Genomic DNA, 19,906 nt, shown 5'->3' with positions numbered 1-19,906 from the left:
GTCAGCGGAAGTGCGCATGTAGGACAATGAGAAAAGAAAAAGAGAAAAAGAGAAGAAAAAAGAGATTCATTAGAATACTTGTCACTTTCGAACTTTTTGACGTAGGACTTACGTCTTTCTTTACTATACTGGGTGTCATTTCAAAATTTTCAAAACGGATGCGTTACGTACACTTTGAACTCTAATAACTTTTCTCCTACTAAAGGAATTACTAATTTTGTTTCATAAATCGAAAGGAAAACGTTCAACGCTTGCTATTGATACCTTGTTTGCTATGTAAAACTTGTTTAAAAAGTTCAAAAACTACTTTTAATGCGAATCAACATTAATGCTAAAACCTATAAATATGGGTGTCACAGTTTTTCTTAAAGCCAGACGTGTGTAAGCCACAGAGCAGAACACACGTACGTGTGCTGCTCAACGAGAAGCTGCATTTTGACCACCAACCAAATCATAGCTACTGCCTTATCGCTGCCAACCAAGAACAGTCGTCGCCCTGCGTGAAATTCATTGCTCTCAGAAGTGGACAGAGTTACTAAATCGCAAGCTGCTCTTCCAGTGCCTGGTCCGTGAGATTGCACAGAATTTCAAAACCTACTCTTCCGGAGCTCAGCCGTAATGGCCCTTTAAGAAGCCAGCGAGGCCTGCCTGGTTAGTTTGTTGGAAAATACCAATCTGTGCGCTATCCATGCCAAGCGAATAATCATCATGCCGAGCGGGAAACGGCGAAATGATATTCACAACAAACGGTCCTTATTAGGACCACAAAATCGTTCTCAGAAGAATTACAATTGAAATTTCCATTTCGTGCTTTGGAAAATAACTTCCCTCTTATCGGGTTAGTTATTTTCTATAATAATATCCGAAAAATGTGCGATAAAACCAATAAACTGACCAATTGGACGGAAGCAATAAAATACCTACAACAATTTGAGTCAGAAAAGTGATATTAACGGAAAAATGCTTCGATCGTTTCTAAGTGTTTGGCAGCTGAAGTTGCCGATTTGTTTTCCAACGTCAATTATTTGCGCTGTGCTGTACGGAACAGATTTTTGCGCGATGTGTTGGGAAATAATTAAAACAATTGTGTAGTAGATTCCGTAGATTTTACCGTAAATTTTGATAGAAATGATTTTGTAAAAGCATTAATTAGCCGTGCTTTGAATGGTGGTTTTTGCAAATCTTTCTAGAACATTAGTGAATGTGGAAACCCTGCTACTAAGCGAATGCCACGCCAAAAAGAATGATGAAAATATTTTCATTTGTCGCACAAAGGGATGGACTACCATCTGCACTAAGAAGTTTATAAAAGTGATCGCATTCCGACATACAATGCTCATTCGATGTGAGCTGCGAAAGGGGAATGTTCGTGTATGTACGCAGCAGAAGCGAATTCGGGCAAGGTTCGAATCGTTAGCAAGGATTCTCGTCTGGTATCACCAAACATAGTTATCTACAAACCGTTCTTTTTAGGATGAAAACATAATGGAGAAAGAATTGAATTAGAAAGTTCCATTTAATAACTTGCATTGAGTTTGCGCCTGTCAAGTCTGCTGTACTTTATCAATGACACATATAAACCAATGTTTATCGAATTAATCTACAATGCAAATCTTTCTAGAACATTAGTGAATGTGGCAACCCTGCTACTAAGCGAATGCCACGCCAAAACGAATGATGAAAATATTTTCATTTGTCGCACAAAGGGATGGACTACCATCTGCACTAAGAAGTTTATAAAAGAGATCGCATTCCGACATACAATGCTCATTCGATGTGAGCTGCAAAAGGGGAATGTTCGTGTATGTACGCAGTAGAAGCGAATTCGGGCAAGGTTAGAATCGTTAGCAAGGATTCTCGTCTGGTATCACCAAACATAGTTATCTACAAACCGTTCTTTTTAGGATGAAAACATAAAGGAGAAAGAATTGAATTAGAAAGTTCCATTTAATAACTTGAATTGAGTTTGCGCCTGTCAATTCTTGTATACATTTACCAGTGATTCATATAAGCAAATGTTTATCAAATTAATCTACAAACCCGAAGGTTTTTGCAAGTCCTAGAAAATCAGTGAATGTGGCAATCTCATTCGACATGAAATTTCCAGTAAACATTCATTCAAAAAGTGCATTGGCTCAAATTATCCATGAATGTCATATGATATGCCCAAGTTTAGTCCTACGTCAACACCGCGGTTACGTCCCTGGCATTACCCACTCCTAGTTTTTTCACTTTAACAATCGTCCTAGTGGTGGTGTACGTTATCAGAATGTCTCTTTTTTCCTAGGAGAAGGTTGCAAGATTTAGAAGTCAAACTACCTCTACTACACTCTCTGAGTAAATACTCCTTCTCCCATACTAACAAGTCAGTCGGTTTATTTTAAATGCTTCATCAAAGTCCCAATCACCGTTCTACTGTCTACTCAAACAACTCTCAATAAGTCAAACAAATTAAAATAGAAAAAAAAAACAAATAATAGCCGCTTTATTACCTGGTGCACTTCCTGCCATCCCTGGCTGTCCTGAATGCCGAGGGTTGCGTGATCGTGAAGCAGAATTTCGCAGATTTTCGGATCGGTTTTGCGCGTAACCGAGAGGTAGACCGGTGTTAGGCCCTTTGTGTCGCGGTAATTTGGCGATGCGCCCAGTTCCAGCAGGGTGCTGAAAGTGAAATCAGAAAAGAAGAATCGTTTTAAAACACACGTTCTGTGATGTAAAATAATGTTACGAAGTGCGGGGTCAATTGCTGTCATTGCAGCTCTCGAAGATGATTTGCGGAATCGAACTCGCGCACGTCTTAAATTGCGCTAATGTGACATCGGTATGATGACGTACCACGAAAAGTGCAGTGCACCTGTCTTTGCAGCACAACGAAGCGAATTGGTTTTTATTTTATGATGGTTGCTTATCAGCAAATTGTATTTTTTCTTCTGCATTATGCATAGGTAATGCGTTTTTACTTTCTACAAAATTAAATGTTCAATATATACAATACAATACAGTGTGCATGCAAAATAAATGCAGTGGTCAGCGCTTCTTTAATTTGTTCTATAATTTAATGAAAATATTCTTCAAGAAAATGTGATGAAGAAAACCAATTGATCGATTTTCTATTGACAGAGCCATTGTTTCATATTGAAAATTCGATTACATTTTGAAAGGTTTACCACGAAAGGTGGGGTGTGACGAATTGACAGTTGATCAAAAAGATCAAATTTCAAATGACTGACAGAGTGATACTTCTTGCTTGGAATCTATTGGTATGGCGGTATGTTTTTGACTGTGTTCAAATGGTTGTACAAGTAGTTTATATTAAACTGTTCGAACCTTGCTTTTTGGGTTGTGAAAGTTATGATCGAACGATGTTTTCAATACTCTTCACCACCAAATTTTCTCTGAATGCCTTTGATCATAGACATAAACCCAACTATCATCACAGTACATGCACTTCATTCACATCCTTCACTGCTGTGAACAATTGTTCGATTGTTTATTGGGACCGCAGAGGACACTTTGCATGTTTGTTGATTGTATGTTTGCGTTTGAAAACAGTAACGTCGACTCGCGACCGGGATCGTTTTACGGCTTGTTCATGCGCATTTGAATAGTGGTTGCGTATTGCAAAACAAAAAATAACAATCTCGCGGAGGTTGGGAAATTTGAAAACACAGCAGTTGCAGTGTCGCTGGCAGAAGGCAAAATAGTTGATGGCGCGCCACTACGAAGCAAGAATCGATTAATGCAATAATGAACAAACCTACCATACCTAGCTGTATTATTTATTTCACACCTCGCATAAATATGTTAAAGCGTGCGTCATCCGTAAAGAAATGCATTGCTGTGGATTGATGCCGTTTAACTTATTGTGCATAAAATTATTGCATCACAAGCACAGTTCAATTTGATTGTCTATGAAACGGTAAGTTTAGGTTTTTACTCCACACGTAGGTTCTACCTCTTCTGCCGACCCTGTGAACGACAGACCCGGTGATGTGATAGATTGGTGTGTCTAAACAGGACCTAAGGAGAGTGCCCAAAGCATGACGCAAAACTCGAAATCGGGGACACATATTGGAAGGGAAACATTCTTTTGCCCGGTTGTTGGTTGATAGGAAGCTTTCACTAAGTTAATGATCAATCGCAATGCAGTCAAAGGTTTAACTATTATTAGCACCCATTTTATACGAAAGAACATTCGGAAGTTTATGTATGTGACTAGAGGTTACATGCCAGTTGTTGACGGTAAATTATAGTTATTATTTAATATTGACCGAGCTTAATTGGTTTCGGAAATGGTTCCTGTACTTGAGCGAAATATCTGAAAGAATATCTGAATAAATTTCTGAATCAATTTCCGAATGATTTAATAGGGTAAAATATGTGCACTTTTCCAAAAAATACACTCTAACAATATCCCAGGAAAATGAGCCGGTTGTGTCACTGGAGCCAGACACTAACTAGAATCAGCCAAAAGCTCGGCTCATTTTCCGACTGGACTTAAACAGGCAAATATTATTGCTAGCTACGCGCTTCTTACGAAGAAGCTACGTACCCGCCCGGGAAGTAGAAATTGACGGTGTAGTCTTCGACATGGGTCTTGTTTGGGAAGATCTGCTAAAGTAAGGGATTGACTCCGTCAAGAATCATTGGCTGAAAAAATGTCTGAAAATTCTGGATTGCAAGCAAAAAGTGAGGAGTATAAGAAAACTTATTTTCCGGCAGTCTCATTTCGCCCAGCCAGCCTTTTTGATAGTATATCCCATTTGCAACTAAAACACGTATTTTTATATCACCAAAAAGTCGCACTAAATGCACAAAATCGGCATATGGGTACCAAACTGGAGGAGATATTCGTGCATAGCCACTGAAATTAACGCTTTCTGTCAGCAATATACATGTTAAGCACGATGACTTCTAGTATTAAAGTGATTCTAGAGAATATATTTACGAATATATGTGCGACGCAATCTCACATCATTTATGATATCTATAACTCGTGTACGATTCCGGAACACTATATAGAATACACAGCGATTCGTCGGTACAGAAGATCAAAATATAAAAGCAGTAATTGGATTAGACGCATCAATCCAACAAAACAAAATCCGAAAACCGTGGTAGAGTGGCGGGGTGAAGGGGGTGAGAATAACGAATGTTGATTATGAGGCCAGGGAGCAAACAACCAAGCTTAAAAATAAGCTCCTTGTCTTGCGGGACACCACGCTTGACTAGGGCATTGGTCAGGGACACAAGTCGTGTCTCCGTTTTTTGGAGCTAGCGTGAATCTGGCGCTAACTTAGACCTGTCACTCAGTTAGTGTCGGATTCTGATGAGACGAAGTCGAAACGCAAATTCCATAACTAATATGGATTTTGATACATTTGGATTGTAGAACAGGAACGATTACACAGAACTATGTAAGGAGATTTTTTTCGTCAGTCAGTATCAAAAATGTATTTATTTAGCTTCAATTATTACAATTAGGGACCATCCATAAATGACGTAGCATTATATGGGGGAGGGGGAGTTTTTTATTTTGTGATGATGTGTGACGACAGGGTGGTAGAGGGTCATGTCATGCTAGGTAGCTTTTTAAGGGGGAATCGGGGTTGACCTGATGTCACGACAACCTTACCCGTTTTATCTAACATACTTGTTTTATTTTTTCTTAAATTTTGTATGTGGAGTGCGCATAAGAACTTCTGCTTATGGATCCAACCCTTTTTGGCCCTTCATAGAGCGATAAATTGAAAGTCGTTTGATAGCAAATTTTGACTTTGCGGTTAAAAGTAACTGCAGCCACTGGCGTACCCTTGCACTGATGGTGGGTTCACTACAGCATCATTTTTTTATGGGACAAGGGGTGGGGGGAGGGTCACCGTCAAGCTACGTAATTACCAGGGGGTATTTATAGTTTTGTGACAAAATGCTACGTTGGGGGAGGGGGCGTTGAAAATCACTCAAAAATGCTACGTCATTTATGGATGATCCCTTATTGTCATAGAATATTCTTGAAAAGTTTCAGAGTACAGCTGATTCACATCTCATGCCTGTATGTTTCCTTTAATTAGATTTTTGCGCTCCGAAAAACTTTAAAGCCTATATTATAAAAAGCATGCTTTTCAAAACTCCGCGCAGGATATCCAAAGGAGTCCTAAGGGTTGCAGGTTCGAATCCTGCCTTTAGGGTGATTTTTACACCTAATTGCTTTCGTTTAACTCACCATTTCGATTTGTTTACCCTATTGGACACAAGAAAAAGAGCTATTGGCACTTACGTCAAAACAGAAAAAATAATTAATTATTTAGTTCGAACGGCACGTTCGCTCCTTACTGGGTAAAAGATCAGAAATCCACAGTCTTCATCAGCTCTACACCAAGTCAGATGGGTAATGAACTAACCCAGTTAACCAGGTATCGTACAAGGATGACCAACAAAAATCTTATAAGCATACAATTTTTATTGTATTGTGTAAATTGCGTTGTGATGACTCCTTTACGATTCTCGTATATGAGTGCAAGCTATGTCATATAACGTACAAAAAGGATCGTTTTCAGTTCAGTAATATGACACATTTACGACTACACAAGGGTGTGTCGTAATAGCCAAATTATGGTATAATTATAAGCGTTTTCCCAAGAGCCAATGAGTTTGGCCCGAACTAACCGCACCTATCGAATGGTGTATGGGATATGCCCAGGCATTGCATTTATCACTCAATGAGTGAATGCGTCCGGATAATTTGCTACTGCGACAATAAAAACTCACATTTTCACAAGAAAAGTTATTGTCACTCACACAACTTCTCCGGATAAATACAACGTGTTATTTCTCCGGATAAATAAAACCACCGAAGAATGAGCGAATGAGTTTATCACGGTATGCTTTTTGCGCTCGCTGTTTTGCTGTCGCTATACCGAAACACGAAAAAACAAGTCCATTGTACTTCTTTGCCGCGCTTCTTTTAAAATTAAGTGTATATTTTGACGCTTTTATTGATTTCCACGAAATTAAAAAATTCTCACATTCTCCGGTGGGAAGGAAAAAATTAAATAAATTTTATCCGGAATTTTTTTTTCATGCGATTTGTGGAGACGGAGAATTTTGCGACTCATCTTATCTCGGAAAAGTTGGACATCGGATAAGCTTCTTTTCGCGTGAGTGAGAGAGAATTACAATGTCTGGATATGCCGCAAGCACTTAAGCTGGTGGTTCAGAGCTAGAGACCGAGTGAACCCATTTGTAGAAAAAAAATACTAGAAACGTTCTAGGATGCGAAGTAATTCTCGTTCTTAAAAATACAAGCGAAAGATGTGTCTCATTCCTAACTTTTATTTTAGATTAATATTTTTCGAAAGCCTAATGTAATCGTATATAGTACTACTTTGGGTAGTAAGAGAGTATAAAAAATGTCTGTTTCTTGCCACATGGAATCAGACTAAGTACCGACCATAATCGCATATATGGACAGTTTATATCGTATATTGAAACTAAATTTTATCTCAATGTATATATATTGCCTCCACTTTTGTCTGCATATAGCATATTTCCGCATTGTATACGACTTAGTTGTAGTATAACTCGGTTGAAATTTAGATATAACTACAAAATAGTTTGCTGGGAAAACTCAGATACCAGACGATAATAAAGACCCCGGCTTTGGTACCTAGCGGGGAAATTAAATAGATCAATTATGGTGGGTGACAGCGGCGATTGTGTGTGATCTCACTTTAGAGGCAATGATACGATCACTGTCGCCAATGCGATAATCATGTGTTCTTCATGGAACATTATTATAGCCCATGGATAGCATAAGGGTTTCTGTACTGGGCCGGAGTTTCAAAGGCCGGAGTCTCAAGGGCTGCAGGTTCGAATGCTGTCTTTGGGTTTATTGGTTCAGATAATTGTTTTCGTTTGGCTCACCATTTCAATCCGCTTTCCCCATTTGATACCACCAAAAACGCAAACAGTTTAAATACGATCGTACCCTTCGATAGCCAATTCATCGAACAAAATCACGGATTTGATCACTGTTTTACAGAACATCCGTGCAAAATCACGGATTTGATCACTGTTTGAAACATTTAATAAACAAGTGTGATGCATTTGCATTGCGCAAAACCTGGTTAACTTCCGACGTAGATCTTCCAGATTTTTACATCCGAAACCATCGATTTAAAGGCAAGAAATTCCTCCGGTGGAAGAGTACAACGTTTTGGCTGGCTTGATTCTCAATTTTTTTTTTGGAAAATGTGATTAAAGGTCAGACAAAACGAATACCTGAAGCGAATACCCGTGGACGGTTTCCCTCTCCGTGGTTGGACAGAGAATACTCAGAGTTGTTCACGAAAAAGTCCTATAATGACTTCTTGAAAGTCGTATCACCCGACAGTTCCATGGGCTCCCCGTTTGATGTTGCGTGGAAAGCACTTCTTGTATTTTCAGGGGAAAATAAGGGAGTTGCTGAGTGCTTTATCTGAAAAATCTAACCAGATTACCTTAATTTGGGTTATTTTGCATTGCTTAATCCCGGGTGATAAGAAGGTGGACACTTAGATTAGAATGAAGTGGCGTAGCCAAGGGGGGGTTTTGGGGGTTGAAACCCCCTCCAAACCAAAATATTTGAATTGAAAAAAAAGTTTGATGCTGACTAGTTTATTAAATATTCAAATAATTATTTTCCAGTTTATTATCCGTTCATTACATTGAGAACCTAATGTTTTAAAAGTTATGGTGACTTTTTGTAAATTGTGAGAATGGGATCTTGTAACTAATATTTTAGTGAGGATCCTATAGTTGATAAATCATGTAAATATCAAGCAAAATAGCTCAATGAAAACGCCTACATCGAAACTGATGAAAAATGGCGTTTATGCTTGTCTCTAATAGAATCGGTTTTTATGTGCATTTGATTTTTTTTGGGTTATCACTTATATAAAGTGCCACTAGCTAAGATTGGTAATAAAAAAATGGAAAAATTTTCACGCTTTTCGCTATTTTTGGTGTACATTTGGGTATCGAATTGAATGGCGCCAAGATTCCATAATTTGGAAACCATCAGCTTTTGGCGGTTTAGTATTTAGCAGCATAATTTTGTTGATTAATTTTTCCAGTTGGACGCATTACTAATTCCAATCAAATTTAGTTCGAGACTTAGTGTCTTCAGCAGTTTTCAAGAATGTTATTGCAAATAGCTTGGTTGAAGATATGAATGCAACCCGTATTTGGGCATTATAGGCCATATGGTCGGTGTTAGGTCAGACCGGACTAAGTGACAGTGCATTGATTTCGAGAAAAACGCGTTTAAAGTTTGAATCGCAGCATCCTTTACATTATAATTGGAAAATAATTTTTACCATAATTCTTGTTTATTGTTTCATATTTCAAATCTGGTAAAAGTGGAATGTAGATGAAGAAATTCTTTATCCAGTGCTATCATTAACTCATTTTTTTATGTTTTGCGACTTGGTCCGGTCTGACTTAACACCGACCATATTGCACTACGAATTCCCTTACTAACGGTTATAGGCGGCAACAAAGAATTTGGGAGAACACCTTGTAGATGACGTTTACTATCCTAGTATGCAAAAGTGACTTCAACGCCACTTTGGTCAAATTTAACTTTTCATATTTTTAAGTTCATTACTAAAATTCACATCTTTCAGTGCAAACGACTTCAAATAAAAATAAAAAATAACCTGTTGAAATGCGAAAAGCAAAGTGGCCTATCAGGATGTTTATATCACCGATGACGAGCTTAACATTCCGCCATAGGCAGCTATCATAGACATGCTCCAGCTGCGCATAAAATGTGTCTTTTTCGGCTTCGTGAGGTCAGTGCATATTGATAATGCTCTAGTCGAAGAAATGGCCTTTGATCCACACTACACACCTCCTTTCGCTGATTGCCTGCCACTTGATCACGCATTGGCGCATTTTGCCCAGTTCTTGTGCCGTCGCTCGATCCCCGCATTTCCACACCTTCTACCCTGTCTATCAATGCTACGGTTTCGAAGTTGCGAGTTTTCAGCTCATCCTTTTCTTCTTGATTGTTAGTAAAGTGGTGTTTTTGGGCAACTCGTTGAACTTGACCTAACGTGTCTTGTAGTCCGTCACCCAACATAACTGACACCTGCGACAGGTATTCAGTTCTGCCTACGGTAGGGTTATAGCGCCCATGCCCGCTCACACCACCCCATTTCGCTATTACTGCAGAACACGGTAGTACCCATTCGATCGCGGCCTACAGATTAAATGTCATCAATAGACCCGCCAACATTTTTGCAAAATCTAAGATTTTCGTCAAAACCCCCTCCACACCAAATTTCTGGCTACGCCACTGTTAGAATGGTAATGAAAAGGCGGACACAAAGGCAATTGAAGGTGATATTTATTACAGATAGTTTTGCTTCAACGAGTATTTCTTGTCAGACGCTCGAAAATTGGCAAGTTTTGTGGCACAACGGAAATTTAGGAATCCCAAAAATATCAACAAGCCTTGCTTCAAGGGGATGGATGAGGGTCGTGACTTCATTAGGGTGATATCGCAGTGTAGTCCAATTATTATATGTTCGAAGTGCATCTTCGGCATATTGGGGTCATCAAGGGGGGCCTCTGCGCTTGTGATGACGGCTATCGCGACATTAAACATGTTATCAGGTCGTGCACACAGCATTATGGCGCCAGATCTCCGCTAACCGATTCCCTTCGGCCTCGTTCTAGTCCGAGATGTACTGGCTATTCTCTATCCCACCGATGTGTCTCTCATATACATAAAAATAAACACGATGAACATCCAAATTTAGTTGTCTCCATTTTTTTGGTTGATATGCTAACAGCCTAATCTGGTTCCAAAAGAGTTCCCAGTGGATCGACAGAGAACCAGTCGGCGATCCGGATCATGATGTCATGATGACAGTGATCTTCCGTTTTCCAAAAAGGTGTAAGTTTGATTTTCTCTTTACACTGTCATTGTTGTCCGCCGTTTTCCCTGATACATTCTCTGCTGTTCTGAGGTTGGAATCAATCCCTCTTGCGTATATTTTTTTACTTTCTTTATAAAAAGCATAATAGTGTTTAGACTTGTTTTCATTGTAAATGTAATGTTCTTGTTGAAAAACAACAAATCATATATCTAGTCTTTAAACATATATCAAACTACATCCTTTAGTCTGAATAAAATTGCATTATCATAATATTTTTTCGTATAGCTCTTAGAATTCCTTGTTTTAAGGTGTATATGTATCAAAATAAATTCCTCAAGGTATTAATATAAAAAAATATTACAAATTTCAAACAAACTCATATCCCCTATTTTCAAGAAATTTAAATTAAAAAGCAGAGAAATTCGCATCGTCAAGTTAATACAAACGTGCCGAGTCAAATTAACAAACTGAAAAAAAAAACAAAATTGTTGTACATCGAGAATTTTATAAGCGTGAATTGTGTTCGCGAGACACATACGTGGCTAATCTCAGATTATGGTTTGTTCCAATGTTTCAAGTGGGTAATTGCCCACTCGGTTATTTTCAAGTGGATAGTACTACCCATGCTACTCACTCGATCCGCCGGCCCTGGATATGGTGAGCTAAGGACAGTTGAGAAGAAACTTCATCGGCGTAAGTAACATGGGATTAACGACCGTGACCGGAATCTAAACAGATAGTACAGGCGTAGTTGACAGGTGTTAGTAGTACTTTGAGTAGCTACTGAACGGACAAATTAATAGGGATGGTACAAACTGATTGTTGATTAGGGATGATGGACAAGCTGTGAATCAAGCCACGCTAGGAAGAGTTCAAAAAACTATTCTGGAGCTGAAAAACGGTAAGATCGTTGGGACGCACGGAATCCCGGCCGAACTTCAAAAAATCAGATGTGATTGACTTTACGAAGCAATCTACTGTATGGTCGGTACGATCTGTCTGGAAGAAGAAATGCATTTGAATAGGTTGTATGGGATCAATACGTCCAATTTATAAGAAGGGACATGAACATGAGTGTCATAACTATCGAGTCGTAACGGCATTGTCCCGTTTAGTAGACTGTACCCGTTAGCTGAATTCTTTGTCGGCGAATGTGAAAGCGAGGTTCGAGAAGGATGATCAACAGCTACAAGATGTTTCTCCTTTGATAAATTCTCGATAAATTTTGGAAACACAACTTGCGGACTCACCATCTGTTTGTGGATCCAATTGCGGCATACGATTTAGTAAGACAAAACGATCTCTGGCCAATAATGCTTCACTATGCTACCCATGATCGCATAGTTGTCCCGTTTTCTATAGGATTTCCTATCTTTATGGGACTGATATGCGATCATGGGCAGTATGGTTCTCCGAAATAACTAATTAAACTAATTGGTATGAACGAATTAAAATCAAGTATCAAATAGCTGGAGAGACGAACGACTGGTTTGTGACGTTGGATGGATTGAAGCAGGGCGACGCACTCTCTAATTTATTGTACCACATACCGCCGGAAGGCGCGATCGTATGCTTCTTGGCTTCGTGGACTGCATCGTTGTTTGCAGAGCTGTAGAAGAGGCAGCGAGAATTGGTCTGACTATAAACTCTAACAAGCCAAAGTACATGGTAGATGGTAGAGAACACGGCATTCCGAACGGTGTTGGTTCCGAGCTGACATTCGTCGATGATGTGAGACGCAGCAGCGTACATCCCATTGTAAACAAATTTTTCAAGGATTTTAGCAAAACAGTTCAAAAGTGAGATTCCTCTGTAATTCTCAACATTATGAATGTCCCATGCCTTGTGAATTGAAATTATAGCCGCTTGTTTCCATGCACTCGGGAAGACGCTTTCAGTGATTGAGTTAAAAATAATGCTAACTGGAAATGACAATGATTGTGCACATCCTTTTATGAATATCGGAGGCAAACAATCCGGGCCTGGTCCTTTCGATGGGTCGACACTGGATAAAGCTTTCAACACGTCTGCTTCAGTCATATTCAAGCAAGGGAAACTGATATTGTATGATGGTAATGTGTCTATATACTCTTGTGACGGAGGGATAGCTGGGTTGATGAATACCCTACGAAAATGTTCTGCAAAAAGGTCTACGGACTAGGTTGTGGATTGCGCACTGGCATCTCCAAGATAAACATTTACGGGAATGCCACCAGCGCGTTTTCTGCTGTTCACAAACTTCCAGAACGTCGAGGGGTTGTTCCGAAGGTTGCTTTGGACGTGACTTATATACTTGCCGAATGCACTATTCCGGGCTGTTTCGTATGAAAGTTCGGTTCGGCGAAGAACAGAGCTAAGGAATTCCACGAAGATCCGTCCGAAAATCTCTAAATTTGTGACCGACCATCTTAGATTCCGATGAAACTTTACAGGTTTAACCGGCATCGAAAACTAAACTTTTTCCACAGTCGATAAGGTTGTTTTGACTCAAGCGCAATTTTTTAAAAGGGCGTAGATTTAAAGTGATACTTAGAATTATATTCCGTAATAAAATTATAGTTGTGTATGTCAATTAGTATGAAATTTTAAAACATGTATAAAGTTATTGTTAGACAAACTTTTTTATTGATAAGTTCTCCATCATGCAACTATATTCAAAATAGTTCTTTTCTCTTTAAGTTTTTGTTGACAAAATATAAAAAATTGCTAAAATGGGTTTTTTTTGCAATTTGAATTTTTAACATAAATTTTTGTTCTTGTGAAAAATAGAGCAATAGAACAAAACAAAATTTGAAATTAATGCACGTAGAAACGTCTACGCCCTTTTAAAAAATTGCCCTTGTATCAAAATATTGCAATTGCCAGTGAAAATCATGGAGATTCATAAACCGTACACAACTGTAAAGTTTCGTTCGAATCGACGATGGTCATATTTTGCAGTGGGCCGGTTTCTCATGGAATCCCTCAGCTATGTTTTCGTCGGTCTTGTGACGGAAGTATTACTTGCGTTGCTTTCGGAGAACGTTGCGTAGAGGACGAAGCTCTGAATTCCACCACGGATGGTTATATTCCGTCTTTCTGTTGACGCGTTTCTTAGGAACTATGCGGCGGAGCATCTCGCATACAATTCCGTAGAACACCGCGACAGCATGATCTAGATCGTTTCCACTTAACAGATCGAACCAGTCAACAGTATCGAAGGCCGCAGATACTTCATCAAAATTGCAGCAATTGAAGTCAAAATTGAGGCCGGCGACGAATTCAGCAAAAATGTCTTCTGTTTCAACTTGCATATTTAACCTCAGCACGAAGGGTTTATGGTGAGCGTCAACTTTGAGGTCGGAGGCTCGGGAAGTTCGACTAAATCGGTGTAGTTTACGAATGCCAGATCGAACGTCCGTCCATTTGCGTTAGTGAGCGAGCTGATTTGACACAGTCCTCCAGCGACTATCGTTTCCGTGATAGCTATCTCTTGTTCGGTTGTGGCATTTATCATTTGAGATGAGATGAGGAAGGTTGTATTCACTTTACCCAGAACTTGTTGTACTGCAGAGGAGTGGGCATTGTATAGGTTTGAACTGCTGGTCGGCCGCAGATATATACAACAAATATACAGAGCGCCATTTGGTAGTGAAATGCGCACAATAACTTGTTCCAAGCATTCAAAACCAGGCATTTTTATTACAGTGCCGGTGAGGAGTAGAAAGAGATGCAATCGCAACGATAGATTGTGTAGTTCATTGAAAGTTCCAAGTTATGTATGTCAGCACGCAACCAGGTTTCTGTAAGAACAATAACATCATAATCGCGAGAGGAGAGCGCCAGCAAGAAGTTCTGAGTTTTAGTTCTCATTCCTCGAACATTTTGATAATAGACGGACAAGAAACCGTCCGACTTAGGATTGGAATTGACGTCCGACTTAGGATTGAAATTGGTGGCTTGAGTAGGCGGGCGAGGCAAAGTTGTGCCGATGAAGTGTCGGTTTGAAATTTGACTTATTTGGACACTGGCAGTTTGTGGCGGAGCAGGCATTACTTTGCTGCCTTCGGCGTTTCTGCCGTCGTTTGAGGAGGGGTAGGATTCAAAAACCCGTTGGTCGTGTTATCTTCGAACTCGTGGAATCGGATACCAACGGGCCGTGTGGAAGCAGTAATTTGCTTTGTCTTTTCTATCAATAGTCAATCCAACTTTGAAGGAAACAAACGTTAAAGTGCGCACATCTCTTCTTTTAGGAACCAGCTTGTGTACTTCGGTGCTGTTTGTGTCCAGTCTTGAATGGACCATTTCTGTCACCGTTTCATTTGGTACCGGTGGCATCACCCCAGACAGGTACGACCAAAACTTTGGCTCCCTATTCTGAGTTGAAGCTACTGCAATCGATGAAGCATCACCTCCATAGATATAGGTGCTAGATGAAAGCTTTTTTGCTGGTCTAGATACAGCTTCTTAAAAATCATCGTCTCTCTTGCGTTTCTCTCTTCTATCAGACTTAATTAAAGGTGATCTTCTGTTCATAACCAATGGAGTGGCAGGGACCGATTCTATACAATATTTCAAATTGCTGCGAATTTCACACTGGATCTCGGTCAAAATAGTATCGCGGATATCAGTCTTAAGAGCCTCGATAATATTTTCATTGGCTGCGTCGACCGATTTCAAAGCAGTAGCAAAATTCTCTTTTTTCAGGAAAGTAGAACAAGCATTACACAATGCACGTTCATAACCGGTTGCACCATGTTCCTATTACTCCAGGAGTGGTAGAACATTGATATTTTCAAAAGAACTAATCAGTCTATTCCTCCACTTTATAGAAAATACCTACTAAATCCGTCTTCCTTGAAAGAAAATAAGCAGCTAGTATTTTTTAATCAAAAAGATGGTGCATGTACTAAAATTCTCTGAAATATGAAGACAACCAGACTTGATTTGGTTCAATTTTTAAACAGAATCGATAATGAGTACTAATTTATACAAAGCGTTAACAGCAGGAGCAAAAACCAATTCGACAGCTCGAGGAAAAGCGGATGGGTTGACGCAGCATACGACACAGAAAGTCTGACGGACACCCAATAATAGTCAATTTATTTGTAACTCAGTAAAACTAGCACATATTTCTTTTCGTTTCAGCTGTCTTCAAAGTGAAGATATGTCAGAAAGGACTTGAAATTTGATTAATAAAATACACCGCTGTTCTTCAAACGGGTCTCAAAATCTATGTATCTATGATTATGTAGATCACTTCAAAACTCAAATTAGCGTATAGCATTTGATCAAATTAAACTTGTACATAAATAGAACCTACCTAACCGCCTCGAGGCTGTCCCGCTCGACGGCCCGGTGCAGCGCGGTCGCCCCGTCCCGCGTCCGGTAGTCGAGCAGGGCGCCTCCGTTGACCAGCGCGATCAGCAGCTTGTTCGGTTTTCTCGTTCCGGTGGCGATCGTGAGCGGCGTTTCGCCCGTCTCCTGACAGTGGAAGTTCGGATCGAGCCCTTTGGCACACATCTTGGCCACCTTCTCCACGTGTCCACCGTTGATGCACTCCAGAAAGCGCCTCAGGTTGGCTCGTGTGTGCAGTGCCTTCAGCTGGCGCTCGTCCAGATTTAGCATCTTGTATACCCGGCGCTTGTACTTGAGCTGTTTGAAGTGAGAGAGAGAGAAAGGTTGAAAAAAGGAACTCATTAAAATTAGCGGCTGGTTTATGATTAGTTTTAGTGCAGTTGACGAATTCATCGAACCAGTCGATCAGTAAACTTTATGGCGAAGCTAATAAGTCGTATCAGGCGCGGTGCGCCTTGAGATACATGAAGCTTGACTGTACATGTGATGCATCGTTTCTTTATCAACGGTTCTTTTCTGGCGGCATATGCCGGAACAAAGCGATAGTAAACATATACCCGTTGACTGAATTGAATGAATTGTGGCAGATTCCTGTGCAATTTCCAGCTTTCCGTTTTCTCCTACTCTGAGACATGGATGTGATATGAATCGTTATCTACCGGGTAGGGTGTTCATATACTTTGTAATAAATAATTATAGTATGTGCCGGCGGAACAAGAGGTGGGGATAAAAGAGGCGTTATTAGCAACATATCTCCGGAATACCGGGTCATATTCATGAGAAAAGATCCATAACTAGCATTGAGCGCAAATTACAGTTTCGAAATCTGAGACACCCTATCCTACCTCAATTTCAAACAACCGCGCCAGATCGGCGAAGAACTGCCTACCAACTGCGGCATAATTAACACAAAACCGGTGGCGTCGCTATCCAGTAGTGAGTGCCATAGATTGCGCTGCACCACCGACGGAGTTCATTATTTTATATATATATGAGGTGCACGGTTGATTGCCTGCTCAAAATGGATATCGACCTCATTCATTGGGATGTGGGGATCTATTAGGGACCAGTCAGTATACTGCGATTTAATCTGTTTCAGCCGGCTGCTGGCCGGACGGAAAGAAAGTAGGCATGTTGATTGAGCACAGCTCTACTATAATCTGTGCTAACACATATCAACCATGTTTCCTTGGCGCGAAGACAGCATACAAGTACGTCTGGGTAAGACCAAAGAGCTAATGTTTGCTTTTTTCAATAAAAAAAATAGCTCGCAGATTCTAGTCCGCGCTTTACCATCCCACTGATTAGATGAATTGTTTTGATTTATTTTCGCCTTGGGACTTAATTTGGCCAATTTCGATCAACACTTACCTCAAGATAACCAACGGGCCCATTGAAGGGATAATCGCCTAGCCTTCGCTCCTCGTCGAGGAATTTTCCTGCCTTCCCATTGGACGGGGGACAGAACAGTCCATAGTTGAAGCTTTCCTTCAATTCCTAGAAGACAAAGAGAAGAGCAATAAAGGATGTGATTAGCATAATGGCAGCGCAAAATTCGGTTGAGATTCACTACGGCATTTCGGTTGGTTCTATTCGAAATAAATTGGCGACAGCAACCTGTCTCCTACCCATGGCACACTCCGGTATCCAATCTTATGATTACGCCATTTCGTTCAAGGCTTTCGTTCTCGGAATGGAAATTATCACGCTGGCTGATGGGAAGCGACAGTCATGCGACGAGACGGAACGGAACATGGGCAAAAAGAACAGATCCGGTGTCGGAGTGTGCGCATGTGTAAATGCCTCGCCCCCACAGATTTTCAATTTTATGGCATCGGGTTCAATAAATAAAATGTGGCAAATAAATCAAGGTGATGTTTCCACCCACCACCAGTTCTCCTCGGGGCCTGCCGCCAACTGACTGAATGGGTGTCGCCGCGGTGACAACGACTACTACGACAACGCTGATGCTTTGGTTGAGTAAGCCCATCACAGCAGCAGCAGTCGCATCGGATGTTTTATGATTGGAGGTACAAATCTGAATTTCTGGAATGACTGGGCGTTTTTCGAACTGTTTGTATTTTGGTTCGCAATGTTTCACCCCGTGAACTGTCACACATTTTTCGCTCTGGGTTTTCGGTTTAAAGAGGAACTCGGCCAAAGAAGTACGAAAAATTAAACATTTTAACTCCACTCTGTTGAAATCAATTAAAAAGTTACCGAATGGTTATGACGTTCAAAATTATTTACACCATTTATCTCGCACTCGATTTGGTTCTCGGAATGGCTTCCATCCCACGCTTGGTTTAATTTGAATCTGTAATTAAAGTATTTTTTGCTTGCTTCATTCTTCTTTCTTCCGATCCTACGAACTCATCCTCGTAACTAAGTTTAAATTGAGTTTTCCATCCGATAACCTTATGTTTGCTCACTGTGCTCTGAATCTTGTTTAATCTGATTAAAATTACTGTATTCTTTCGACGGGATCCGTTTTAATGCATACTAAGTGTCTCCAGATTTGAAAAGTTGATAGAACTCTGCTGCATCGTTTCCGCTTGGAATAACGGGTCTGAAGGGCACCATATTTGGGGAATATTGTTCAACTATGTTTTTGTATTGAAAGTTTGAAAGGTCCACTCTTCTAGTAGGATTCGAATCTAGTATTTTTTATCGGTTCCGGTAATACCGCACAACCAATATATTACCGAAGAACTTTTATTTAATAACAACTACTGTGCATCATGTAACGGAAGTATTGAAACTCTCAGATTACAAGCTATAAATTCTACCCAAGAAAGGCGAAATCGTAGTGGTTAATAATGGTACTTATTAAATGTGAAAAACGCAATGAATCGAAGGCTGGGCTGTGGGAGATTCCCACTCACGTGTAGAATTTTTTTCGCAAGGCATTGGATTGCTAGCCGAACCATGCCTCGAGGTCGCTATGATCTCATGACCAATCAGAACTTCCGTGCATGCGGGACATTATCAATGACCAGTACTTTGGCGGCGAACACAGGCTGTGGTTTTGGATTTAGCGTTTATCGGGTGACCAAGTTGGTCTGCCGGATATGACAAAGACGAAACGCAACTCCATGACTTACTATAGAAATTTTTTCCAACTCATAGATTGCTATTATCAAAAAAAATAAATTTTTGAAGGCTACTCGCTAGGTCTAAAAACATGAAATATATTTACAAATTGAATTTTTCTCCGTTAAATACATTTATTATGTTGCAAAAATTTTGTGTTCTTTCTTCATCATCGAAATAGATTTATGCCAAAATGCTCTACGGCTTTTAATATAATGTGCAATATTCCTTCCTATGAAGAAAATTGATCTATAACCACAAAGGGCACAAAACCTAACTGTACAAGTCTAGGGGATTGCGTTTCGGCTAGCTTCAGTCTGGGACAGTAGTCAAGTGCCAGGGTTCTGAAGAGATGAAGTCGATACGCAAGCCTCTGGACTCATACTAATCTTCTGTTGTTCGCATCTTTGGTGACAGCCGCCATATTTTCAGACCGGCGCAATTTATACTAATGGAGCTACTTTAGACAAAAATAACTACACCGCCGCTGCTTCTGAGCTGGATACATTGAGCTTCGATAGATTAAATCGTACCTAAGCAATTTGTCGCCT

The 19,906-nt window shown here is 40.1% G+C and overlaps 1 protein-coding gene across 3 annotated transcripts in view; it reads right to left on the bottom strand.

The window, feature by feature from the left end:
* Positions 1-19,906, bottom strand: part of LOC131692065 (SH3 and multiple ankyrin repeat domains protein 2) — a 415,982-nt gene that overhangs the window by 47,016 nt on the left and 349,060 nt on the right. For all 3 annotated transcript variants that reach the window (XM_058978917.1, XM_058978919.1, XM_058978918.1), the window contains 3 exons: positions 17,634-17,759; positions 16,228-16,559; positions 2,493-2,661 (listed from right to left, as the gene is read on the bottom strand). In XM_058978917.1, the coding sequence (XP_058834900.1) occupies positions 2,493-2,661; positions 16,228-16,559; positions 17,634-17,759 (627 nt within the window). The remainder of the gene's footprint in view (positions 1-2,492; positions 2,662-16,227; positions 16,560-17,633; positions 17,760-19,906) is intronic.

The sequence above is a fragment of the Topomyia yanbarensis genome, chromosome 3 (assembly GCF_030247195.1).
Source record: "Topomyia yanbarensis strain Yona2022 chromosome 3, ASM3024719v1, whole genome shotgun sequence".
Classification (NCBI taxonomy): domain Eukaryota; kingdom Metazoa; phylum Arthropoda; class Insecta; order Diptera; family Culicidae; genus Topomyia; species Topomyia yanbarensis.
The sequence above is the reverse complement of the archived record's forward strand: the minus strand, read 5'-3'. Positions and strand labels throughout refer to the sequence as shown.